At 38.2% G+C, this 27,409-nt stretch overlaps 1 protein-coding gene across 1 annotated transcript; it reads left to right on the plus strand.

The window, feature by feature from the left end:
• The first annotated feature begins 8,902 nt into the window (after positions 1-8,902).
• On the plus strand, positions 8,903-26,331 carry LOC100667247 (olfactory receptor 8D4-like). The gene is made up of 2 exons (XM_003418282.4): positions 8,903-8,995; positions 25,381-26,331. Exons 1-2 carry the CDS (start codon positions 8,903-8,905, stop codon positions 26,329-26,331), a joined length of 1,044 nt encoding a protein of 347 aa, XP_003418330.4.
• Positions 26,332-27,409: the final 1,078 nt, after the last annotated feature.

Here is a 27,409-nt window from a genome sequence, read left to right on the forward strand (position 1 = left end):
TTTGTGGCCAGTCTATAGCTACCAATCATCATTTAATCAACCAATAAACCAATTATGGAGCACTCAGAACTTTCTCATATCCTCGGAATATGTTGATCTGTATCTGTTTTCAAGACTTACCATGAGATAAACAAATTATGCTAGCAAGCAGAGCAACAATAACGTGGATGATATAGAACACCAATCATGTATTAGGGAATTTATATGCAGTATTTCCTCTTGCAGCTACCCCTAAAGATAGATATTATTGTTCTCATCTGTAGACAAGGAAAGAATAATTGAGGAAATTTAAATAACTCTCTTATGATCAAATAAAGGGCAGATGGCAGAGGCAGGGTTTAATATCAAGCCTTTGTGGCTCCAAAACACATACTGCTTTTGCTGCTTCACTCAAGCTGAGTATCACATGAGTAGTGAGGCTCAGAGGAATCTTTAGGAACGAGAAGGTAAGAGAAGATCTTACAGAATAAATACTCCTTGAAGAAAGTCTTATTTGTGGGCCATTCAATGCCCTGGCTTAACATAAAATGACAGAATAAACAATCTGGGCTTCTGGTATCTTCAGAAATTTTATTTTCTTTAATCAGCCAAAGAGTCACATGGGATATGGACTATGCAAAGCCCCAATCTTGGCATTTTTTGTTTGTTTGTTTTGTTTTAACCAAGATTTTTTTTCTATAGATTACAAGAAATCCCTCTGCCTAGTGCATCACTTATTTGTCTTCTCTCAGCCTTGACTCTCTCTGCATTATAATGGCATAAGATGAGGAGGGAGAGGGAATATTATCAAAGGATGTAACAACTTGCCTTTTCAACTTTTCCATTAATTTGGAGATCTTCTTCTTAGAGCATTTATCATTGTATGAAACACATTCATAAGTTTTGAAGGATTGAGTTTCACTAGACATCTTCAGTCCAGGATCCATTTCTTATATTCAGCACCGAATACTCAGAATTGCATAGACCCTGACTATAAATTGGGGTGAGCGGGGGAAAAAAATAAGACAAAAAGAATGCAAATTAGCTACAGTAATCAAAAGAGAGAGGTACTGGCTTAAAGTATAAACATATAGACCAATGGAATATAAATGACAATTCAGAAATAAACCCATACATCTATAGAAATTTGATTTTGACAAGCATGCTAAGACACTTCAATGGGGAAAGAATAGTCCCATCAAAAAATGGTGCCAGGACAAATGAATCCCTGTATGCAAATGAAGTTGGACCCATACCTCACACTATATATGGAAATTAACTCAAAATGGACCAGTGACGTAAATACAAGAAGTAAAACCATAACACTCTTAGAAAAGCATAGGGAAAAACCTTCAAGACTTTTTTTTTTTTGACATTGAATTCTTACATATAACACCATAAACTAGTAACAAAACAAAAATAGATATATTGGATTTCATCAAAATGGAATACTTTTGTGCATAAAAAGAGTATCAAGGAAGAGGATGGGGGAAATATTTAGCAACCATATCAGATAAGAGTTTATTATCCAGAATATGTAAAGAACTACAACTCAACAACAAAAAGCAAATAACCTAATTAAAAATGGGCAAAGAACTTGAATAGACATTTAGCTAGAGGAGATATACAAATGGCCAATAAGCACTTGAAAAGATGATCAGGATCATTAATCATTAGGGAAATGCAAAACAAATCTGCAATAAGTTCCATGAGTAACTTCATCTGGCTGGCTCTCATACTACTCCAGATAATAGCAATGTCATCCTTGTATATACATGTTTAATATTTTATCATTTTTAACTTTGCAATAACCTTGTAGGTTGGTCTACTTCATGTCCAGGAAGACATGCCTAAAATCACACAGTTAGATATTGTCAGCATTATCATTGGAAATGGTTACTTGTCCCCAGGCACTTTATACTACAAAATACTTGACAAGATAAGAATCAGTGAAGGGAATTAGAGCTATGAGGGACACACACAAACACATTTTTAATGAGATCTTCACAATGACTTTATTTACACAATTAGATAGCCATTGTTATCTCCACCTTATAAATTGAGCAAACTGGAACACAGCAGGTTTAAAAAAAACTCAGCACCAAAATGTACACTCAAGCTTATCTGACCCTGGTGTCTGACCATGACACTTGGAAATATGTTTATGATACTTAAACCTGCTCTTTAAAAAAAAAAAAAAGGGTATTAATTTGGTATGCCACAATATAATAATGCCTCACAGTATTAACAGCTATTATTTATTATTTATGATATGCCAGATCCTTTTCATTCATTTCATTGTTAAATCCTCTCAGCAACTGTACAAACCAGGCACTGATATTATTCACACCCTAAAGGTGAAGGAAGTAGGGTTAGAGGAATTAAATAACCCAAATAGTGAGTAGTAGAGTTAAGGATTAGAAGTCTGATTTCACAGCCTGCACTGCTAACCAAAAGCCATAGATTACAAATTTGGTTTGATATCACTTTCCAATTGTTATCTGACTTCACCTGCCAACTGATTATAGGAATTCTTCATGCAAAAATTAATGTTGTAGTGTAAGGCTTTGATCCAGAGAAAATATAAATATCTATGGATATGCACTGGACTGGGCCTTGTCCAAGGGGTTTTCAACCTCTCCTCCCTGGCCCAGAAATATGGAAAATAGGCATTAAGGCTCCCTATCACCCATCTCTACTCTGAGAAAAAGGCTTCCCTTCCTGAATGGGCCACAGAAGCTTGTTTTCCTTTGCCCTTCAAGTTCTATCACAAGGAATCCTGGGTCTACAAAAAAAAAAAAAAAAGCACGCTGAAATTGAATAATTCTATTTGGATAAAGCATCAAAGACTAAACCTGCTTTATTTCTAACCACTGACTAGTTATACATCTATGATCACATACAAGTCCCTACTTACTTTATCAATCTCCAGTAACCACTCCCTCACAGCATTACTTAACTGGTTTTTCATCCTAAATCTATATGGAATCATCAAAACCCTCTCTCTCCCTTCTGGAAGGTGAGTCACTTCTGCCAGGGCTGATCATAAATCTGTGTTTATCAGCCTCTTTCTGAATCCTTTCACTGACGTGGGTCATTTTAATCTTGTAAATTTCTCCTCAGCTGACAGGACCAATGTGTGTTCATGTGCATTGTTAGTCTTCCAAGCTATACCTCTCAGTCAGCTCTTGTCTCATTCGTCCTTCAGAAGATTCCTTCTCATCACTTTACAACACCGCTGCTTGCTTCATTTCTGTTTTCCTCTTTTAAGTGTATTCCTGACATTTCAACATTTGATTAAATTTTATCCCTTATTAATTAATGATGGTTTGTTAAATTATTACTTAATAGCAGATATGGAAACTTTTTCTTCCCAAAAATGTGGTCCGTAGAAAACTTACACCAGAATCACCTGGCTTATTTCTTGAAAATACTTATGCCCTATAACAAGGAGCCCTGGTGGAGCAGTGGTTAAGAGTTCGGCTGCTAACCAAGCTTTTGGTAACCAAAAGGCCCACCCACTGCTCCTTGGAAACTCGGTGGGGCAGTTCTACTCTGTCTGATAGGGTAGCTATGAGTCGGAATTGACTCTTAGGGAAGAATTTTTGGGAGTACCCTATAATACTGCAATCATTGTCTGGAGTCAAGGTCTAGAAATACAGATTTTTAACAATTTCTCTGAGTTATTCTGATTTATGTTAAAGTTTTAGAAGTATTGGATTTGAAGAAAGAAGAGTGTTGGGAAGATTTGAGTATGATTAGGGAAAGAAGCTGAGGTGGAAGGGAGGCAGAAGGTGGAGTAGAATATACAGAAGCCCAGAAATGGGAGGCCTAGTTTTCTAAAATAGAAACACCACCAACTTTTTTAAATGGTGGTATAGCTAATTTTACAGCTGACCCAGAGGTGCAATAAATCCAGTTCGGAATCCTCACAACACTCGGTTGGCTATTTCATACTCCAGTATGCACCCTGGTAATCAGAGACTATTCTTTTCAGGTGTGGGTTAGCTAAATTCCCCCATAGGTGAGATTAGATATAATCTTGAACACTTGCTATGTGCCAGGTATTCTACTAGGTACAGGAGAAATAAAACCTTGTCTTAGTCATCTACTGCTGCCATAACAGAAATAGCATAAGTGAGTGGCTTTAAAAAATAAAAGTTTATTTTCTCACAGTTCTGGAGGCTAAAAGTCCAAATCAGAGTCTTTACCAGTTGATTCCTTCCTTGTTGGTGCCCTGGGTGTTCTTTGGTTCTTGGTGATCCTCACATGACATCTGTCTTCCCCATCATGTACCTATGTCTGCCTAATCTGTTCTTTTTATAACTCGGAAATGATTAAGGTTAGGGCACAGTCTACAATGGCATGGCCTTATTAACATAACAAAGAAAACCCTATTTCCAAAGAGGATTGCATCAATAGGAATAGGAGTTAGGATTCCAACACATATTTTGGGAGGACACATTCAACCCATAATAAACTGATAGTCTAATAAGGGTTAGAAAAATTGCAAACGGTAAATTTCACTAGACCTCTATAAAGGCTATAATAAAAGCAAAATCAAAATTTTGTGGGGACAAGAATTTTGTTGGGGACAGCTTGGAACTAGTTTTTAGTAATACAAGTTTAGTAACATTTAACTGAGCATTTAAGGATAGATTTTTTTCAGATTAAAAAAGAAAGCAAGTCTTTTAGGTTTAGAAAAGTAACCAATTAGGAAAACTTCTGAGTTTTATAATAGGAATGTAAGTTTATGAAAATTATTTCTTTCTTGATTATTAAACTACTGTTTAATATATACTCATAGTTATTGTATAAGTAAGTTCTTCTTTAAAGATAGCCAGACTGGTACATTATATTTGTTGAATGAAAGAATAATTTAGACTTGATGGAATTAAGAGGTCATAGAGACACAGTTGAGTTTGCCCTTGAGATAGAAGACATTAAAGTTTATCTTTGGATCTTTTCTATCTCTGCTAGTAATGATATAATACACCTATTATGTGGTATTTTTTCCTTTTAAGTAATTGTCAAATAATCTTATTAATGTGTTAAATTAGAAAGGGGTGAATATTTTGAGCTATTTAATTTTTAGACTATACAACGTGAGCTTTTACTATTTGGCCTCTTCTTTCTTCTCCCATTTCCTAATTGCACTGGTTCTGTTGCATCAGAGTACATGACATTTATACATTAGTCTCCCATCTTCACTCTCACCTTTGTTTTAGTCTTACATTTGTATATTTATATATTGTTAAATGTTCACCACCGATCCCTTTGCTGATGAATTTAGAACTCCTTAAGTTCATATATGTTGAACATTTTTTTTTTCACAGTCTTGATCTTTGAAGGACATCTTGGCTGAATATAAAATATTTGGATCACATGTTGGTTTTAAAATGTCTGATGCCTTGTCTAATTATTTTGTCTTTAAGTTATTTGATCTTTTTGCCTGAAGGCCTTGAAGATTTTATCTTTATATTTGAAATATAATAGTTTTGCTAGGATAAGTCTCAGAGTTGACTTTATAAAGTATTTCAGAAACTAGATATAGGAAGTTATCAATCTATTTATGAAATTAACATGACTTTGACATCAGCTGTCTGTCTCAGATGTCATCCGCTCTGGCATCAAGAAAAAAAAAAACAAAAAAACCAAATCCATTGCTGTCAAGTCGATTCTGACTCATAGTTGATTCTGACTCCTATAGGACAGAGTAAGACTACCCCATAGGGCTGCCAAGGGGTAGCTGGTGGATTCAAACTGCTGACCTTTTGGTATGTAGCTGAGCTTTTAGCCACTGAGTGATCAGGACTCCACAGGGATGTTTAAATATCCCTTTCAGTTCTCTCGTGGGTTGAGTAGTCCAAAGAGAAGTCTTAGTCTTCTTTAACTGTGACAAATGTGTTAGAAAAATTGGAAGGAGGACTTGCTGTTGTTGTTAGGTGCTGTCGAGTCAGTTCCAACTCATAGCGGTACAACAGAATGAAAGATTGCCCTGTGCCACCCTCACAATCATTGTTATGCTTGAGGCCATTGTTGCAGTCACTGTGTCAATCCATCTCATTGAAGGACTTCCCCTTTTTTCACTGACCTTCTACTTTGCCAAGCATGATATCCTCCTCCAGTGACTTGTCTTTCCTGATAACATCCAAAGTATATGAAACGAAGTCTCGCCATCCTTGCTCCTAAGGAGCATTCTGGCTGTACTTTTTCCAAGACAGATTTCTTGGTTCATTTGGCAGTCAGTGGTATATTCAATATTCTTTGCCAACTCTTTAAATAAAAGGCATCAATTCTTCATCAGTATTCCTTATTTACTGACCAGATTTCACATGCATATGAGGTGATTGAATACAACACGGCTTGGTTCAGGTGCACCTTAATCCTTAAAGTGACATCTTTACTTTTTAACACTTTAAAGAAGTCTTTTGCAGCAGATTTGCCCAATGCAATGCATCCTTTGATTTCTTGACTGCCAATTCCATGGGCGTTGATTGTGGATCCAAGTAAAATGAAATCCTTAACAACTTCAATATCTTCTCTGTTTATCATGGTGTTGCTTATCTGTCTAGTGCTGAGGATTTTTGTTTTCAAGCTGAGGTGTAATCCATACTGAAGGCTGTAGTATTTGATTTTCTTCAGTAAGTACTTCAAGTTTTCATCACTTTCAGCAAACAGGGTTGTGTCATCTGTATAACTTAGGTTGTTAATGAGTTCCCCCCAATCCTGCTGCCATTCTTCTTATAGTCCAGCTTCTCTGATTATTTGCTCTTTATTTGAGCATACAGATTGAATAAGTATGGTGAAAGTATACAACCCTGGCAAACACCTTTCCTGATTTTATAGCACTCTGTATGCCCTTGTTCTCTTTCAACAACTGCTTCTTTGTGTGTGTACAAGTTCCTCATGAACACAATTAAGTGGTCTTGAATTCCCAACCTTCACAAACCATAGTTTGTTATGATCCACATGGTTGAATGCGTTTGCATAGTTAATAAAACACAGACAACATCTTTCTGGTATTCCCTACTTTCTCCTAGGATCCATCTGACATCAGCAATAATATCCCTGGTTCCATGTCCTCTTCAGAATCTGGCATGCATTTCTGGCAGTTCCCTGTCGATGTACTGCTGCAACTACTTTTGAATGATCTTCAGCAAAATTTTACTTGCATGTGTTACTAATGATATTGTTAAGGATGCCTTAGCAGTTTAGAGTCTTCATGTTTCTGCCCCTCCCAGGAATATGATCTGGTACTTAAATAGTCACCAGAGCGATTTATGTTCTACTCAGTTTCATTTTCCTTCCCTCAGTTATTTCACAAGTGGGTGGCTTTAACAAACAGAAACTTATTTTCTCACAGTTTAGGAGGCTAGAAGTCTGAATTCAGGGCACCAGCTCTAGGAGAAGGCTTTCTTTCTCTGTCGACTCTGGAGGAAGGTCCTTGTCTATTCTGAACTTCTGCTCCTGGATGATCTTCATGTATCTTGGCATCTCTCTTCTTCCATCTCTGCTTCTATAACCTCCTCCTTTCATATCTTGTAAGAGATTCACTCAAGGCACACTCTACACTATACCTTTTTCATTAACAAAACAAAGACAACCTATTCCCAAATGAAATTATAACCAAAGGTTTACAGATTAGGATTTACAACACAAATTTTTGGGAGATACAATTCAATCCATAACAGCCCTGTTTCCTACTCTGTTTTTTTGGTTCTCTTGAGAACTGAGAAACTCAGGGCTTTCCTTCCCAAGTTATTTCTCCAAATGAAATATAGATGAGGCCCCAGTGGTGATAAAGCCCTCACTAACCACACCCTTGTACTATAATGAGTTTTGGGTTCTTTCTGCCCATCTTACTGCTTACATCTTGGAAAGAAACATTTTTGTCTCTGATTAGCCAGCAACTGACAAAGATAATAAAATACATCTACTGAAGAAAAAGAGAAGTATAAATATCAAGAAACTAAAAGAGATTAAACTTATTAAAAGAAAGGAAAAAAGCAACTGATTTTCTTCTGCATGTTACATTCCAGTTTCTGTTTACGTGCACACGTGTTCTACATGGTTGTAACAACAAAATTCATATGTATGTATGAATATGAATGTGTAGTCTTTTTTTGTACTAATAAGCATTTTGAAAACAAAACAAACAAACAAAAAAAAACCCATTGCCATCGAGTTGACTCCAACTCCTCTCAGCGACCCTATAGCACAGAGTAGAACTGCTCCACAGGGTTTCCAAGAAGCACCTGGTAGATTCAAACTGCCAGCCTTTTGGTTAGCAGCCGTAGGTTTTAACCACTTTGCCACCAGTTTCCAAGCATTTTGAAACAATATTTAAAATTGTATTTCTAATGAATGCATAATAGTCTATTGTGTTGATATGCAAATGTATGTGATAATATTACCCTGTCATATATAGTTTATTTCTACTGATCATCTTACCACCCCCTCTTGAAAATGAGATGTTAGAGGGTTAGATGGTTCACAGAGCTGGTTGCTTCATTTCCTGAAGATACCTGTGGTGCAGTGAATTACCTAATATGACCCTTCTAGCCATAGTCTTTGTGACTTCCACACAATAATTGGGGGTGATATGCAAGTAAGGGGCTTGACACCCACCAAGGGGTTTGGACAGCTTGCTAATAATGTAAATAAGGTGCATGAAACCCTGTGAGGGTGGGACAATGCAAATAAGATGTACGGAATCCCAATGAGAGGATTGGTCAGTTTTGTCATCTTGCTTGGCTTAAAACATACCCAATCCCAGAGCAGAGGGGGAAGTCACTACCACCAAGAAAAGATGGAAGCAGAGCACATCCTTTGGACTCGGGATCCCTGTACTGAGAACTTTCTAGACCCAGGAGACAGAGAGAGAGAGAAAGAGAGAAAGCTGTAACGCTGGAAATGGTACATGACAGCGAGAAGTTTTGACAGAGAAACAGTGGCAGCAGAACCACGAGACAGGCATGAAGCCACACAGCTGCCTTCCCAGTGCACGGACCAGGTTGGTTGCAGTGGGCATGCATCCCCTGAAGTGAGAGAACTGAGTGCCTTCGGGCAGAAGGCTTCCTGGTGATGTGGGGTGTCTCTGGGCACTTGTCGGAGAGCTAAAGAGCTTTGTAATATTTGCCAAGTCAAGACAGAGGCCAGGCCTGCCCAAGAGGCCCAAAAGGCAGAGGGCCAGGGAGAGGCCTGTTGATGGGCATGGCCAACAAGCTGTCTTGACCAAGGCACTCCACCCTGAGTTTTTCCTGATCCTGAATTGTACCCTGTTACATCCCTAATAAACTTCATGACTATGAGTATGGTCTTTGAGTTCTGTGTGGCCATTGCAATGAATTATCTAGCTCAGCAGAGAAGCAGAGAGTGCTGTGGGAGGAACAGTTGGTGTCAGAACTGGTGAAAAGTTTGGAAAGAGTAGGTATGCCTGACCTTCACCTCATAGGAATCAGCCCTGGGCTGAAGTTAATGATGATTCTCTTTCTCCTTTGTGAAGTAAGAGGAGGACCTCTGACGCCCCACCGTACGATTCTTACAATACACAATAAGTGCTATTAATAGCAGCAAGCATATACAAATCCCTTTATATTTTATACATTGTTTTCTGTGTATGTTTTCTTATTTGCCCTTCAAAAATATCCTTTGTATTTAGATAGAATATTGCTAGTATTATATCCATCTTATTAATAAGGAAGGAGTTCCTGGATGGTATGAACTGTTAACGCAGCCTAAGCAAAAGGTTGGTGATTTGATACACCCAAAGCATCTCAGAAGAAAGGCTTGGTGATCTACTTCTGGAAAATCAGCTATTGGAAACCCTATGGAGCATAGTTCTACTCTGGCATGCTTGGGGTCACCATTAGTCTGAATCAACTCAACAGAGACTTTTTTTTTAATGAATAGTGAAGTCTTGGCTTAGAGAGGTTAGAAAACTTGCACAATGGCCACACAGCTAGTAGATAGCAGAAATGGATCTTTATAGGTATTCAAAATGAGAAAGCATGCGTTTTCTCTCTCTCTCTCTCTTTTTTTCTGAATATCTGCTCCATATATTTACCTATCAGATTAGTAAGGTCTACAAAAGAAATGTACAATACGAATCATGTATCATGTGAACTTTATGTCAGAAAACCATGACGGGTCCTGGATAATTTAAAATTCACGTGGGGCTGTATATGCATGTACAAATATTTTCCCTTTTGAGGGTACCTTGGAAAGTAGAAAGTATAATATATTTTCATTAATGATTGCAGAATTCATTTGAAAATAATTGAAAATAGTCCCATCTGGGGCAATTAAAACTTTTTCTAAATAACCTGAGCCCTAGAGACCATAAAGGAAATGGGATAATTATTAACCTAAATCAATGTCTATGCTACTTAGCAACTTGATTAGGTACTTCCATGATCCAAACAATAATTCAATGGACAAGAAAGCCAAAAAGTTTTGACAAACTTAGGAGCCTTTGTCTCCCAGGACTGGAATTTCATGAGCAAGACTCTAATTCTATTGTTTCTGGAACTCTCTCCTGGATACTTGATTTCATTTCTTTGAAGTGAAAGAATGGGTTCTAACTTCTCCACCAGAAATACTCTTCAGCTTGAGGTTGAAAGACCATACTCTGATAGCCCTCATTATTAAGACCTGTGTATCCCTGATTCTGGCCCAAGGGACATACAGCTAAGGCACGCTTTCCTCTTGGGGCAGCATGGCATGGGCTCTGGTGTGAAGCATTCCTGGGTTTGATTCTGTCTCTGTCATTTACCGGCTGCTTGGTCTCAATCAAGATCTTAATCACTCTGAGATCCAGTATTCTTATCTTTTAAATGGAGCTAAATATCTACCTCACTGAGTTACTGTTAATACCCATTGCTGTCGAGTTGATTCTGACTCATAGTGACCCTATAGGACAGAGTTGAACTGCCCCATAGTTTCCAGGAGCAGCTTGTTGATTTGAACTGCAAATCTTTTGGTTAGGAACCAAGATCTTAACACATTAGACGAAGTTTTTAAAACAGGTCAGTATTCAAGAAATATTGATTCCTTTTGCCTTTTTTTTTTTTTTTTCCTTCTGTGTTCCATACTCTTGGCTGCTGAGGTGCTTGTATTTATATATGTATGTTAGTGTGCATACATTTGTCTGAATGTGTTGCTGTGCGTTTGGGCAGATCAGACGTATCTGGACATATCAGGTAATATAGTGGGAGCCATCTTTAAGATTTAATTTTCATCAAGCCCAGGTATTCTTGAAGAATACAAATGGAGAGGAAGCTGGAACTTGGTTTGATGAGCTTGACCCGGTAAAGTAAGTTATATCCCACCTAATAGCTGTTTGAAATCTGAGAACAGCATGATAAATTAGATTTGCCTCTGGGCCTACCACCTTTGCATTCTCATGCTCCTCAGGGGAATTGAAAACAAAAACTTAATTTTAGTAGAAATCTTTATAAGACATTGAGTAATATTAGCATTTCTTGGGTACACATCTAGCAAAGTATAACACATAAGGCAAAATGTAGACAAGGTGTCTTACTCCGCTTAGCCTTGGTACCATTAGTGCTAAAGCAGCTGTGTCCGGTAGAGTGACAATGAAGGCCAGGGTTGCCTAGGGAAGTCACCCATTCTCGAACAGTGGTGGCAGTCTGCCAGGGAACTGCACTGTGGTGAGAGGCTCTTTCCTGGCACCAGTAATAGTACTTGTGTTGATAATGAGATTGATAGGTGGTGGTGTATGGGTCCTGAGGTTATTCCCAAACCTAAAAGCCCCAGCTAAAAGTCTCAGAAGCACTTAGCTAAGGAGTTAAAAATTAAAACAAAACAAAATAAAACCTCACCTCACCTTTCTTTCTCTCCTGGTTTTATAGTAGCTTAACTGGCTTTATAATTTTTTTTCATAATTGATTAAAAATTCTCTATTCTGTGCCACCACCCAGTAAAGCATTACTGAAGAAGAAGAACAAAGTGGGAGGCCTCACACTACCTGATTTTAGAACCTATTATACCTCTATGGTAGTGAGAACAGCCCGGTACTGGTACAACAACAGATACATAGACAATGGAACACAATTGAAAATCCAGTTGTAAATTCACCCACCTATGAGCACCTGATTTTGGCAAAGGCCCAAAGTCCATTAAATGGGGACAAGAGAGTCCCTTTAGCACATGATGCTGGCGTAACTGAATATCTATCTGCAAAAAAATGAAACAAGAACCATACCTCACACCATGCACAAAAACTAACTCAAACGTATCAAAGAACTAAATATAAAATCTAAAAGGATAAAGATCATGGAAGAAAAAATAGGGACAATGCTAGGAGCCTTTAATACATGGCATAAGCAGAACAAAAACATAACTAACAATGTACAAACACAGGAAGAGAAACTAGACAACAGAGAGCTCCTAAAAATCAAACACTTATGCTCTTCCAAAGACTTCACTAAAAGATTAAAAAACAACCTACAGGCTGGGAATAAATTTTTGTCTACTACATGTCTAATCAGGGTATAATCTCTAAAATTTACAAGATACTGAAATACCTCAACAACAAAAAAACAAATAACCCAATAAAAAAATATGCAAAGAATATGAACAGGCACTTCATTAAAGAAAATATTCAGGTGCTAACAAATATATGAAGAAATGTTCATGAGATTTAGCCATCAGAGAAATGCAAATGAAAACTACAATGAGATGTCATCTCACCCCAACAAGGCTAACATTAATCCCAAAAACATAAAATAATTGTTGAAGAGGATGTGGAGAAACTGGAACACTTATACACTGCTGGTGGGAATGTAAAACAGTACAACCACTTTGAAAATAGATCTGGTGCTTCCTTAACAATTTAGAAATAGAAGTGCCATATGATCCAGCGATCTCACTCCTTGGAATATATCCTAGAGAAATAAGAGCTGTCACACAAATAGATATATGCACCCCAATGTTCATTGCAGCACTGTTCACAGTAGCAAAAAGATACAAACAACGTAGGTGCCCATCAAGAGATGAATGGATAAACAAATAATGGTATATTCACACAATGGAATACTATGCAATGATGAACAATGATGAATCTAAAAAACATCTCATAATATGATGAATCTGGAAGGCATTATGCTGAGTGAAATTATTCATTTGTAAAGGGATAAATATTGTATGAGACCACTATTGTAAGAATTCAAGAGGGGGCGGAGCCAAGATGGCGGAATAGGCAGACGCTTCCATCGAGGCCTCTTTATAACAAAGACCCAAAATGCAAGTGAAATGAGTATATTTGTGACAAGCTGGGAGCCCAGAGCATCAAAGGCAAGCTTAGATGATGAACTGAGGGTCAGGGGGAGGAAGAGGCCGTTCAGAAGTGGAGAGGAATTGCCAGACCTGAGTCTTGGGGAGCCGTCAGGCACCATTCCTGGAGTGGCGGTGGCAATGGCCGCGGGCTGGTACTAACATTGGGCCACAGTTTCCTCAGGGAGAAGCAGCCAGCCACACAGCCCACTCACACCTCCAAAACCGGAGGAAAGTGGCACTCTCGGCAAAAGCTAAGTACTTGTGTATATTTTACCATGCCCCTCCCACCCCCAAGGCTGAATCCCTGGGCCTGAGATAGACTCTGGTGAGCACCTAGAGCCATCCTCCCAGCCTTGGGGAAGGAAAAAATTTGCAACTAGGGGGAAAAGATAATTTGCTAGCTCCATTAACTGGAGAAGCTCAGGACAGAAGCGGCTCTTGTCCAGGCATAAACCATCCGTGGACCTTGAGCACCTTTCCCTTCTACATAGACCTGTGTGGGCCTATTTCGGGAGAATAGACCCTTGTTGGCAAACTTCAACCATTTCAGTGGTGCAGTGGAGAGGTGAGTGTTTGACGTTTGACATTGCTTTGCCTATTAAAAAAGGTCCTCACCTACCCACTTCAGGGACCTAAGGCCTGGTAGCTCCATTCAGGTCACCCAGCCACCTGCAACAGGGGTCCAAAGATAACTAGTACCTCCCAGTCCTTACAACCAAAAACTTTGGGTGCCCATGGTCCTTCTGCAGAACCCACCCACCTGCATGCTCTAGGGAACAGGGATGTGTTTTCCTCAGAGACACTTGGGGGTCGGTTCTCAGCCCCCTGCCTTGTTCAGAGCGTGACCCCCTGCTGCAATCAGATATGGGTATATATGCCAATTACCCCTGCCCTTCTAAGACTGTAGGACAGAGCCTGTACCACACACTTGATATCAGCTACCTGGAAACCTGAGTGGAATTCATACAAGAAAACTGAATGGACTCCTAGACGGATATATCTAATAACAGCTCTAGCCAGCTGGGGACAGGACACCAGAGCTCCAAAGGTGAGAAAAATCAAGCTATCTCACTCAAGCAACCCATAGGGGTATACCAAAACAAAACAAAAAAGCAAGCAGCTAAAACACAGTAAGCAAGCATAAACTAATACAATAACTTAGAGATGGCTCGGAGACAACAGTCAATATCAAGTCACATAAAGACCATGATCACCTCAACAGGCTCTCAAAACAAAGAATCCAGGGATCTTCTATATGAAAGTGCATTCCTGGAATTACCAGATGCAGAATACAACAGTTTAATATACAGAACCCTTCAAGACATCAGGAAGGAAATGAGGCAATACACAGAACAAGCCAAGGACCACACAGATAAAGCAACTGAAGAAATCAGAAAGATTATTCAGGAACATAATGAAAAGTTTAATAAGCTGGAAAAATCCATAGACAGACAGCAATCAGAAATTCAGAAGATTAACAATAAAATTACAGAATTAGATAACTCAATAGAAAGTCAGAGGAGCAGAATTGAGCAAGTAGAAGGTAGAATTTCTGAATTTGAAAATAAATCACTTGGCACTAATATATTTGAAGAAAAATCAGATAAAAGAATTAAAAAAAAAAAGGAGAAAACTTAAGAATCATGTGGGACTCTATCAACAGAAATAACCTTCAAGTGATTGGAGTACCAGAACAGGGATGGATAACAGAAAATACAGAGAAAATTGTTGAAGATTTGTTGGCAGAAAACCTCTCTGATATTGTAAAAGATGAGAAGATATCTACCCAAGATGCTCATCAAACTCCACATAAGGTAGATCTTAAAAGAAAGTCACCAAGACATAATATAATCAAACTTGCCAAAACCAAAGATAAAGAGAGAATTATAAGAGCAGCGAGGGGTAAACGAAAAGTCACCTACAAAGGAGAGCCAATAAGAATAAGCTCAGACTACTCGGCAGAAACCAGGCAGGCAAGAAGGCAATGGGATGACATATTTAAAAACTGAAGGAAAAAATTGCCTGCCAAGAATCGTATATCCATCAAAACTGTCTCTTAAATACGAAGGTAAAATTAAGACATTTCCAGATAAACTCAGGTTGAGGGAATTTGTAAAAACCAAACCAAAACTACAAGAAATACTAAAGGGAGTTCTTTGATTAGAAAATCAATAATATAAGAACACTGGGCAGAGCAAGCAGAAGTCAACCCAGACAGGAAAATCCAAAAAAACAAAGCAAGATTAAAAAAATAACTAAATAAGCCCAACACAGGGTAACAGCAATGTTATTATATAAAAGAAGGCAACATTAAAATAATAAAGAGGGACTAAGAAATGTAATCATACGCCTTCCACATGGAGAGGAAGATACGGCAATTCAAAGAAATAAAACACAATAAAAATTATTAAAAAAAAAGAACTCAAGAAAAAGTATAAACACAGAAGAAAACACTCTTTCACGGTTATGAGTGTGGGAAGGGAAGGAGAGGGGTATTCACTAAGAAGATAGTAGAAAAGAATTATCTTAGGTGAAGGGAAGGACAACACACAATACAGGGGAAGTCAGCACAACTGCACCAAATCAAAAGCTAAGAAGTTTCCTGAATACAACCACACACTTAGAGGGACAGAGTCGCAGGGGTAGGGGTCTGAGAACCATGGTTTCCAGGGACATCTAGGTCAATTATGAGTCAGAATCGACTCGATGGCAATGGGTTTGGTTTTTTTTGGTTTTCTAGGTCAATTGGCATAACAGAGTTTATTAATAAATGTTCTGCATCCACTTTGGTGAGTGGCGTCTGAGATCTTAAAAGCTAGCAAGCAGCCATGTAAGATGGATCAATTTGTCCCAACCCACCTGGAGCAAAGCAGAAGGAAGAACACCAAAGACACAAGGAAAATACGAGCCCAGGAGACAGAAAGACCCACATGAACCAGAGACTCCGTCATCCTGAGACCAGAAGCACTAGATAGCGCCTGACTACCACCAATGACCACCCTGACAGGGAACACAACAGAGAGTCCCTTACAGAGCAGGAGAAAAGTGAGGTGCAGAACTCAAATTCACATAGGAAGATCAGATTTAAAGGTCTGACTGAGACTGGAAGAACCCTGGAAGACATGTCCCCCAGACTCTCTGTTAACCCAGAATTAAAACCATTCTCAAAGCCAACTCTTCAGACAAAGATTAGACTGAACTATAAGACACAAAATGATATTCAGGAAGAGTTCAAGTAGATAAAAAAAAATACATGAGAATAAATTGGCAGTTCCTGTCTGGAGGTGAGAGGAGAAGGCAGAGAGGTACAGGAGCTGTTTGAATGGAGAAGGAAATCCGGGGTGGAAAGGAGGAATGTGCTGTCACATTATAGAGAGATAAACTAGGGTCACATAACAATGTGTGTAAATATTTTTGTATGAGTTACTAACTCGAGCTTTAAATTTTCACTTACTGCACAATAAAAAATAAAAATAAATGGTAAGATGAGGCAATGATATATATTTATATATCTGTATGTCTATACGTCCATATACCTTTATTTCCCTCTCTCTCTCTCTTTCTCTTTCTCTATCTGGGAGTTCCTGAGTGGTGAAAATGGTTAAGTACTTGGCAAGTAATCAGAGGCACCTTGGAAGAAAGGCCTGAGTATGTACTTCTGAAAGATCATAGACACTGAAAACCATACGGAGCACAGTTCTGCTCTGAAACACATGGAATCACCATGAATCAGAATTTACATGATGGCAGCTGATTTGTTACTGGTTTTGAATCTATCTATCTATGTATCTACGTATCTATCTATGTATCTCTCTCTCTGTCTATCTATCTATGAGCTTAACAGGCTGGTCTGAGATTTATTTTACTAAACATTATTTACAACATGTGTAATTCATAGGCTGGCAATGGTATGTTGATGATAGTTGAAGTCTTGTGCTTCAGATACTTGACTCCAGCAGCCCTGAATGCAATAACTTCAATAGGACAAGTGTAATTAGTGAAGATGATTATAAATACTGTAGGGTCCCTATGAGTCAGAATCCCCTCAATGGCAAAGGTTTTTTTTTTTTCTTTTTTAAGATAAGTAAAAACATCGAGTCATAAATATGTATTTTTCTAATACCATAAATCTCACCATTTATGACTGATTTCTATTGGTTCAGTATTGATTCCTTTTTGTATTTTTCTAGTAAAAGAAAATCCACCCATTTATGTTAGCTTATTTTCATCTGTTTTAGATCTTGATATTCTAGACAAGACAGAAAAAAGTATTCTGATTGAATTGGATGCCTGAGGGGTACTGAAAGGAATGAATTCATCTATATGCCAGGCATTGTCCCAGGCCCCAGAGACACAGTTATGGATGAGAAATGGTCCCTTCCCTGGATAAGCTCCCAAATAGCAGGGACGACCAGCACATATGTACGTGGGATAGAAGTGCTAAGGTGGAGTTCAGCACAAAAGGAAGACAGGAAGTGTGGACAAAGAACTATGGGACTATGAGGGACGCAAAAGACACTTCTACCCAAGAAAATAAATTGTTTTAGGATAAGAACCATGTTTTATTCACCTTTGTTGCACTTTCAGAAATCCAGAGTCCTTAAAATAATAGACACTTAATAATAGATTCTGAAATTATCTGAAATAACGTTACAATTTTCACCAAAACCAGACCTGAATCCACTTGTTTGCCCCTGAAAACTGGGAAGTTTGTGATGTCTGTGTTGTTTTAAGGGTGCCAGGAAAGTCTCATGACAGATATCCTGGACAGTCACCACTAGGGACTGGAGAGTGAGACTTGGTCACCTCTGATGCAGTTTGTTTCCATAATCATTAGCAACTAGAAAAATGGAATTTGCAGCCTTTATTAAAGAAATACTTCAGCCATTCCCAAAGTCCTGCGTATATGCCTTATATTTCCTGCTTTTAGTTCCTTAGCTTATGCCCTTGTCTACATCTTTACTATCTCTTGTATTCCCCCCAGCTTAAGTGAATTCTCCCCACTTTTAGGGCACAGTTTTAAATCTACCCTTCCGCAACGATTGTCTTTCTCACTGTAGAGATCTGTTCCACCTCTGAGCCAAACTGTACCTACTTCATATTACACAGAGCACTGTCTATGATACTTCATTCATTCAACAGTTCATCAGGGCAAGACACCTGTTGGGCAATACGACTGCCTCACTAGATTGCAAGGTCCCCAAAGGAATAACTTGAATCCTCCTTCTGCATGCCTAATCTATAGTGCCCTTTGCCAATGAATTAATTTTGACCAATAGTGACCCTATAAGACAGACTAGAACTGCCCAACAGAACCCTATCGGGTGGCTGGTGATTCGAACTGCCAACCTTTTGGTTAAGAGCCAAGCCATTAACCAATACACCACCAGGGCTTCCAAGGGAATATTACGTGGTTTAAAATCAGGAAAAGTGGGTATCAGTCAGGCTTGTATCCTTTCACCATACTTATTTAATCCATATGCTGAGCAAATAATTTGAGAAGCTGGACTATATGAAGAACTGGGCATCAGGAAGTGGATTGAAGACAAGACTAATTCACAACTTGCAATATGCAGATGACACAAACTTGCTTGCTGAAAGGGAAGAGTACTTGAAACACTAAATTATGAAGATCGAAGACTACGAAATATATTTCATAAATAATAAAATGATTCCATCATTTATTACTTAAGAATATGTAATTGGACTCTACCTCTATATTTTGAAATACACTCTGTGAAAATGATACGCTTTGCCTCACCCATTCCCAAACTTTAACACTGCTTTCTAAATATATCTAATGTTGAGCTATACTAAGTGAATTACCCTGGAATCATGACCTCACTACATGACTAAAAAACAAAACATTGTTTTTTTTACTAGATTTCCTTAAATACAAAAGAATATGACCAGCCAGCTTGGGGATGGCTCTTTACAAATAAACAGGCTGCTGAACCTCAGGTGATGAGAATCCTGTGGGGATTACTGGTCTTTATATTTCCAGACCTATTAAAATACTTGAACTGAGAATAGAAGCCACAGATTTATTTGAACCTGCTTCTTGTGGGCTGTGGTTATTCAGACGGGTAAAGAAGAAGGGGTAATTAATTTGTCTTTACTCAGAAAGTGACAGGCTAGGAGAAAAAAGAGATATTCATCTAGAGTCTTCAGAGAGAGGAAGGTGAGTTTCAGGGTGATGATGTTCATACTGCGTGGTTATCAAAACATGTTTTAAAATCACCTACTGATTATACAGATGAGCTCTAGAGTGTCTGCATGTTGGCAGAGCTGCTGAGTTACAGAAGCAGTGAGGATGAGGACATCTTAGATTCTGGTGTGCATTGCCCACTCACCTTACCTATGTACTCTAATGACTGATCTGTGAATTCATAACCACCAGCTTTTAAAATAGGAATTACAAAAAAATAGGAATTAGAACACTACAAATATATTTGTGTAGATCTTTATAGTGTGAAAAGTGTATTCACACTTATTGTCACATCAATTGGCACAGCAATCATTTGAAGTTTTTTTCAGAGAAACTTTATGATGAGTCAAATGTCGCACTGTAAGTGTTACTGCTGGGGTTGAAACTAAATTTTACGACCCATGGTCTAGTGCCCTTTATACCAAATTGTGCTAATGGTTTCCTTCTTTAGAAAGGGGCAATTAAAATTGAACAATTAAGTCAGATTTAGAAAAATGTATATATATACGTATATACATACACACCTATATTCTAGACCTGTGTTGACCAGTACAGCACCCACCAGCCACAAGGTGCTAGTGAGCATTTGAAAGATGGCTAGTATGATTTGAGATGTGCTGTATGTATAAAAACATCCTGGATTTCAAAGACATGTATAAAAAAAGTAAAATATCTCATTGAAATTCTTTTTATATCTATTTCACTTTGAAATGATAATACTTTGAATATATTCGGCTAAATAAGATATATCGTTAAAGTTGATTTCACATGTTTTAAATTTTTTAAATGGGTTTTCAGAACATTTTAAATTATACATATGACTGTGTCATATTTCTAGTGGGCGGTACTGATCTAGATTCTACCTCTGTAAGATATCTCCACTGGGCATGTTTTTATAACACTGTATGGAACTTTGAAATGTTTAAAAACACCTTTTTATACTTTTGAATTACTTAAAAATGCTTGATACCTGAGTCAGTGTGGTAGATTATTTTGGAAGTTTGTCAGACAGGTTGCTGTTAGGTGCTATCAAGTTCGGTCTGACTCATAATGACCCTGTGTACAACAGAATGAAACATTGTCCAGTCCTGTGCTAGCCTCACAATCATTGCTATGCTTCAGCCCATCGTTACAGCCACTGTGTCAATCCATCTTGTTGGTGATCTTCCTCTATATTACTGACCATCTATTTTGCCAAGCATGATGTCCTTCTCCACAGCCTGCTCCCTCCTAATAACATGTCCAAAGTATGTGAAATAAAGTCTCATTCTGCTCGGTTCTAAGAAGCATTCTGGCTGTTCTTCCCATAAAGATTTGTTTATTCTTCTGGCAGTCCATGGTATATTCAGTATCCTTCACCAACAGAATAATTCAAAGGAATCAGTTCTTCTTCAGTCTTCATTATTCATGGTCCAACTTGCATATGCATATGAAGCAATTGAAAATACCATGACTTGGGTCAGGTGCGCCTTAGTCCTCATAATGACACCCTAGCTTTTCAACACGTGCCCAGCGCAATATGTTGTTTGGTTTTCTGAGTGTTGCATCCATGGGCGTTGTTTGTGAATCTAAGTAAAAAGAAACCCTTGACAACTTTAATATTTTCTCTGTTTATCATGATGTTTCTTATTGGTCCAGTTTTGAGGATTTTTGTTTTCTTCATGTTGAGGCGTAATTCATACTGAAGGCTTTGATCTTCATCAGTAAGTGCTTTAGGTCCTGTTTACTTTTAGCAAGGAAGGTTGTGTCATCTCCATATTGCAGGTCATTAATGAGTCTTCCTCCAATCCTGATGCCTTGTTTTTCTTCATATAGCACAGATTCTCGAATTATTTGCTCAGCATACAGATTTAATAAGTATGGCGAAAGGACACAACTCTGACACACACCTTTCCTGATTTTAAACCACCCAGTATCCCTTTGTTCTTTTTGAATGACTGCCTCTTGGCTTATGTACAGTTTTGGCATGAGCACAAGCAAGTGTTCTGGAATTTCCATTGTTTGCAGTGTTATCAATAATTTGTTATGATCCACAGAGTCAAATGTTTTCGCATAGTCAATAAAATACAAGTAAGCCTCTTTCTGGCATTCTACTTTCAGCCAAGATCCATCTGACATCAGCAATGATATCTATCATTCCATGTCCATTTATGAATCCAGCTTGAATTTCTGGAAGTTCCCTGTCAATATACTGCTGCAACTGCTTTTGAATCATTGTCGGCAAAGTTTTACTTGTGTGTGATATTAATGATATTGTTTGATAATTCCTGCTTTCTGTGAGATCACTTTTCTTTGAAACGGATACAAATATGGATTTCTTCCAGTCAGTTGGCCGGGTAGCTGGCTTCCAAATTTCTTAGCATAGATAAGTGAGCACCTCCAGCGCTGCATCTGTTGCAAGATCTATCCCGGAGTACACCATCAGTGATAGGATAATATCCATACACCTACAAGGAAGGCCAGTTAATACAACTATTATTCAAATTACACACCAACCACTAATGCCAGAGATGAGGAGACTTATACAGTTTGATATTGATCAAATATGCAATCTGGATGCATTGATAATCATTGATGATTGGAACATGAAAGTTGGAAACAAAAAAGGATTGGTAGTTGGAAAATATGGCCTTGGTGATAGAAATGCCGCTGGAGATCGCATGATGGAATTTTGTAATACTAATGACTTATCCAGTGCAAATACATTTTTCAACAACATATACGGTGACAATAGATGTGGATATCACCAAATCTAATAAGCAAGAATCAAATTGACTACATCTGTGGAAAGAGATGATGGAGAAGCTCGATATCATCAGTCAGAAAAGGGGCCAACTATGAAATAGATCATAAGTTGCTCATATGGAAGTTCAAGTTGAAGCTGAAGAAAATTAAAACAAGTCCACAAGAGCCAAAATATGGACTTGAGTATATCCCACCTGGTGGCGTAGTGGTTAAGAGCTACAGCTGCTAACCAAAAGGTTGGCAATTGGAACCCGGAAAGTACTCCTTGGAAACTCTATGGGGGCAGTTCTACTCTGTTCTATAGGGTCACTATGAGTCAAAGTCGACTCGATGACAGTGGCTTTAGTTTTTTGGTATATCTCACCTGAATTTAGAGACCATCTCAAGAATAAATTTGACATACTGAACACTAATGACTGAAGACCAGAAGAGCTGTAGGGTGACACGAAGGACATCATACCTAAAGAAAGGAAAAGGTCATTAATAAGACAGGAAAGAAAGGACAAAAATGGATTTCAGAAGAGACTCTGAAACTTGCTCTTAAATGTACAGCAGCTAAAGTGAGTGGAAGAAATGATGAAGTAAAAGAGCTGAGCAGAAGATTACAAATGGGTGGCTCTAGAAGACCAAGTAAAGTAATATAATGAAATGTGCAAAGACTTCGAGGTAGAAAACCATAAGGGAAGAACACTATAGGCATTGTCTCCAGCTAAAAGATGTGGAAAAAAAAATCAAGCCTCAAGTTGCAATATCGAAGAATTCCATGGGCAAAATATTGAACGATGCAGGAAATATCAAAAGAAGATGGAAGGAATGCACGGAGTTACTGTATGAAAAAGAAGTGGTCAATATTCAACCATTTCAGGAGGTAGCATATGATCAAGAACCAATGGTATTAAAGGAAGAAGTACAAGCTGCACTGAAGGCATTGGCACAAAACAAGCCTCCAGGTAAAGATGGAATACCAATTGAGATGTCAGACAAAAAACATGTTAAAATTTTATCTCTAGCATAGTGAAGCTTACCACTAGATCACTAAATAGAGAAGATATTGGTTACAATTGCTCATTTTTATGTGGATGAAGAAACAGTATTATATTTCTTCCTGCTGCAATTGCTTTTGATTATCTTCTGCAAAATTATGGATAAAAAACACAATATGATGTATTGTAGTAAGTTATATGACATGCACATTTCCCTGTCATGAAATTCCCGAGTTCACATACAGGTGGTAAGATAAAGAGATAAGTAATAGTACATCTGAGAAAGCTTTTCTTAGCAAGATGTTTTCAGAGATTGCTTTACATGATTACGTATGTTGTCTCATGCATAGAAAAAGGAGAGTTTCAGAGAAGGAAAGAAGAAAAACAATTTCAGCTCTAGGAAGGAATAACTCAAAGTAGTGACTCTTAAACTTTAATGTACCCAGCAGTCATGTGGAGATCTTGTTAAAATGCAGATCCTTATTCAATAGGTTTGGGGTAGGACCTAACTAGATCTCAGGTAATGTTGATGCTCCTTGTCCATGGACCACACTTTGAGTAGCAATAACCTAAATGCAGAAATGGTTTGTGAACTAGGAAATACAAGGAAGAAAAACAACTGGCTGGAACAGAGGGCAAAAGGACGCAGGACCCTGGAGTGAAACAAGGAACATGGGCAGTATGGAAGAGAGTTTACTTTGAAAGACAGCCCAGTAGGAATTTGGGGAAATGTGGGAGATATGTGATGAAAACTTCAGGGTGTCTGTGACACCCAGGAGAGATTAAAGTAAAAAAAAAAAAAAAAAAAATTGGATATATGAATCTTCTCGAACATTTCATTGGTTTTCCTGTCAGTGTGATCTCTGTGACTAGACTATATCTGTGCATGTCAATTGTTGATGGAAGAAGGAAAGTGAAAACTCCACGGTATTGCAGTAGTAGACAAAGGGCAATTGCATGCCCTCTCTTTTGCAAATGAGTCCCCTGTCTTCACTCCCGAGGATGGTAGAAGAATAGAAGATAAAGAAGACATGCATTCTGTAGAAATTAAAAATCTGCTCAGGGAACAGCTGTTAAATGTCATGAAGCTCCTTTGTTTTGAACTGAGTGACTTGGAATTTCAGGAGGAGGAGTTCGCATCTTTGGAAACTCAAGTGGCAAAGGGAAGTGTGCTGGGCCTAAGATGGCAGTAATAGATTGGGACTTAAGAGACACAAGCAACTTCTTGAGTAGCACAGAAAAACATAGACCCTTGGTTAGGCAGGTTGAGAAAATACTACCCAGATTTCTAAGCAGGGCTTTGCACAATCTCTAGGCAAATGTGAGGGTCTAGGGAGGGCTATATGTGCAGTCCAAAACTGAATGAAAAGTGGTGAGATATTTCAGAGATAAGACCTTGGTTGCACCAGGACAGGTGACTCTGAGGTGTGCACCATCTTGCCTTCCTCCTGAGAAGAGGTGTGGGTGGAAAACGGGAAGTGCTGTGTGGGGACCCCCAACTAGAAGCATATGTATCTGGGTCATTGGCATTGTCAAAAGCGACAGCAGTAGTAGTAGGCTGCCTAGAGCTTCCTTCTGAAGGGCACTCAATGGCCTGGGCAGAAGAGGCAGACTTAGCTCAGAGGACAATAAGAGATTCAGGGGGCAGAATAAATTTTCAGAGGTCTGCTGTTTTACCATAATCCAGCTTTTCAGAAGAAGTATAAGAATAAACTCCCACCTAGACATCAATTTATGGTTAGATTAAAAAACAGAACAAACCACAAAACAAAAACATGGTTTTCTAAATTATGTTCTGAGTCACACTAATGCTACAATAGGCTTGGAGAAAAAAAGGAGGCTCCATCAGCAATTAAATTGGGGAAATATTGTATGTTATGTAATCCTCTAGAAAATTCTGAGATATCTTTCAGATAAGAACCCTGCATATGTAACTGAGCATTTCTGAATGTGACCCTTATGACCATGGGCTACTTATTTCCTGTAACACCTATTAACGTCCTCTCCTTTCCCCCCAAGGAATGAGGCACAGCCTTTATGCCAAGGCAACAAGGGAACCTGGGTTCTATGTTTTCATAGCTATACAATTCTGGGCTGTATGGAATTGGAAACAAACTAGGAGTATGCCTGACTAATTTGACTCTTCACCTCTCATTTTCACAGATTTTTCAGAGAAGAGTGCATATGAAAAACCATTCCACAGTGGCTGAGTTTCTTCTTTCAGAATTAACTGACCAACCAGGGCTTCAGCTGCCCCTTTTCTGCCTCTTTTTAGGGATCTACATGGTTACCGTGGTGGGAAACCTTGGTATGATTTCAATAATCGGGTTGAATTCTCAACTTCACATGCCCATGTACTATTTCCTCAGTAATTTGTCTTTTATAGATGTCTGCTATTCTTCTTTCGTTACCCCGAAAATGCTGGCAGCATTTTTATGCAAAGATAAAGCTATATCCTATAACGGATGCATGACTCAGCTGTTTTTTTCCTGTATTTTTGGCATTTCAGAATGCTACATGTTGGTAGCAATGGCCTATGACCGCTATGTTGCCATCTGTAGCCCACTGCTTTATAATGTCATCATGTCCCCTCAGGTCTGCTCTCTGCTGGTGGCTGCTGTCTTCTCAATAGGTTTTATGGATGCTCTGATTCATACAGGTTGTATATTAAGGTTGTCCTTCTGCGACTCAAACATCATTAGCCATTATTTCTGTGACATTGTCCCTCTTATTAAACTCTCCTGTTCCAGCACTTACATTGATGAGCTTTTGATTTTCATCATTGGTGGATTTAACATGGTGGCCACCAGCCTGACAATCATCATTTCCTATGCTTTCATCCTCTCCAGCATCCTCCACATCCACTCTAAAGAGGGCAGGTCCAAAGCCTTTAGCACCTGCAGTTCCCACCTGACAGCTGTTCTTATATTTTATGGGTCCCTCATGTCCATGTATCTCAAACCTGCTTCCAACAGTTCACTCACCCAGGAGAAAGTGTCCTCGGTGTTTTATACCACTGTGATTCCCATGTTGAACCCCCTGATATATAGTCTGAGGAACAAGGAAGTAAAAAATACACTGGTGAAACTCTTAAGAAGAAAAATATCTTCATAATGAACATGATCCTTATTAAGATTTGTTTATGTGTTTTTAATAGCTATTTTTGTATTCATAATCATATGTTTGTATGGATGTGTTTAGACCTCGCCTCTTTAAAAGTAATTTGAAGTGAATTGTATGTGCATATTTTTTTATATATATATGTATGTATATGTAACCCTTTGCTGTTGAGTCGATTATGACTCATGGTGACACTGTGTGCTTTACAGTAGAGCTGTGCTTCACAGGGTTTTCAATTTTTATAAACTTACAAAAGCAGATCTCTAGGTCTTTCCTCTGTGGTGAAGCAGAGTGGATTTGAAACAACAAACTTTTTGTTAATAGTTGAGTACAAACTGTTTGTACCACCCAGGAGCTTATGAATACACACACACACACACACACACACACAATCACACATAATAAGATTAATAAAATAAAACAAGTATGATAGTGAAAAGTGACAAATATATCAAATTTAAAGTTTATTATCATTACTGGGGTTGAACATCAAATTTTATCACTAGTTTCATGACTCCAAGTCAAAAAGAAAAACAATCATGATAAAAACCCAGTGCCATCGAGTAGATTCAAATAATCATGATATACCACAGTAATATCAGAAAATAAATAATGCCAAATTCTTTTCATGAAACAAATCTTTACTCTTATCGATCTCAGTTAGAACCCATATTTCTTCCAGAAATTTGTCTAAGTAATATTGTGGAGTATGATGGTAATATCACCACAACAATTTTACAGTAAATGTGGAAGAATTTTTCGTATTGTTTCTTATAAAGGGCTCATTAAATGCCAATGTTACATGCAAGTAGAAATCAGTGAAGATGATTGGGCAAGGCAATAAGCAACTATGGTCCCATTATGTGGTATCTGGTGAACAAAGGATAAGACATTGAACACCTAGATGGGGAGATGATATTTAGACAAGCTTATCTAAATATCATATTTTTTTCAGGTGTACCAGTGTTATGGATTGAACTGTGTGAACTGAAAATATATGTTGTAAATCCTAGCCTCTATGCCTGTGGTTATAATCCTATTTGGGAACAGGTTGTCTTGAGCCAGTCTCTTT

The sequence above is a fragment of the Loxodonta africana genome, chromosome 15 (genome assembly GCF_030014295.1).
Source record: "Loxodonta africana isolate mLoxAfr1 chromosome 15, mLoxAfr1.hap2, whole genome shotgun sequence".
Lineage (NCBI taxonomy): Eukaryota > Metazoa > Chordata > Mammalia > Proboscidea > Elephantidae > Loxodonta > Loxodonta africana.

Coding starts and splice junctions, on each gene's coding strand:
- LOC100667247 (XM_003418282.4), top strand. CDS start 8,903: ATGACAGCGAGAAGTTTTGACAGAGAAACAGTGGCAGCAGAACCACGA. Junction 8,996..25,380: donor CTTCCCAGTGCACGGACCAG/GTTGGTTGCAGT, acceptor TCATTTTCACAG/ATTTTTCAGAGAAGAGTGCA.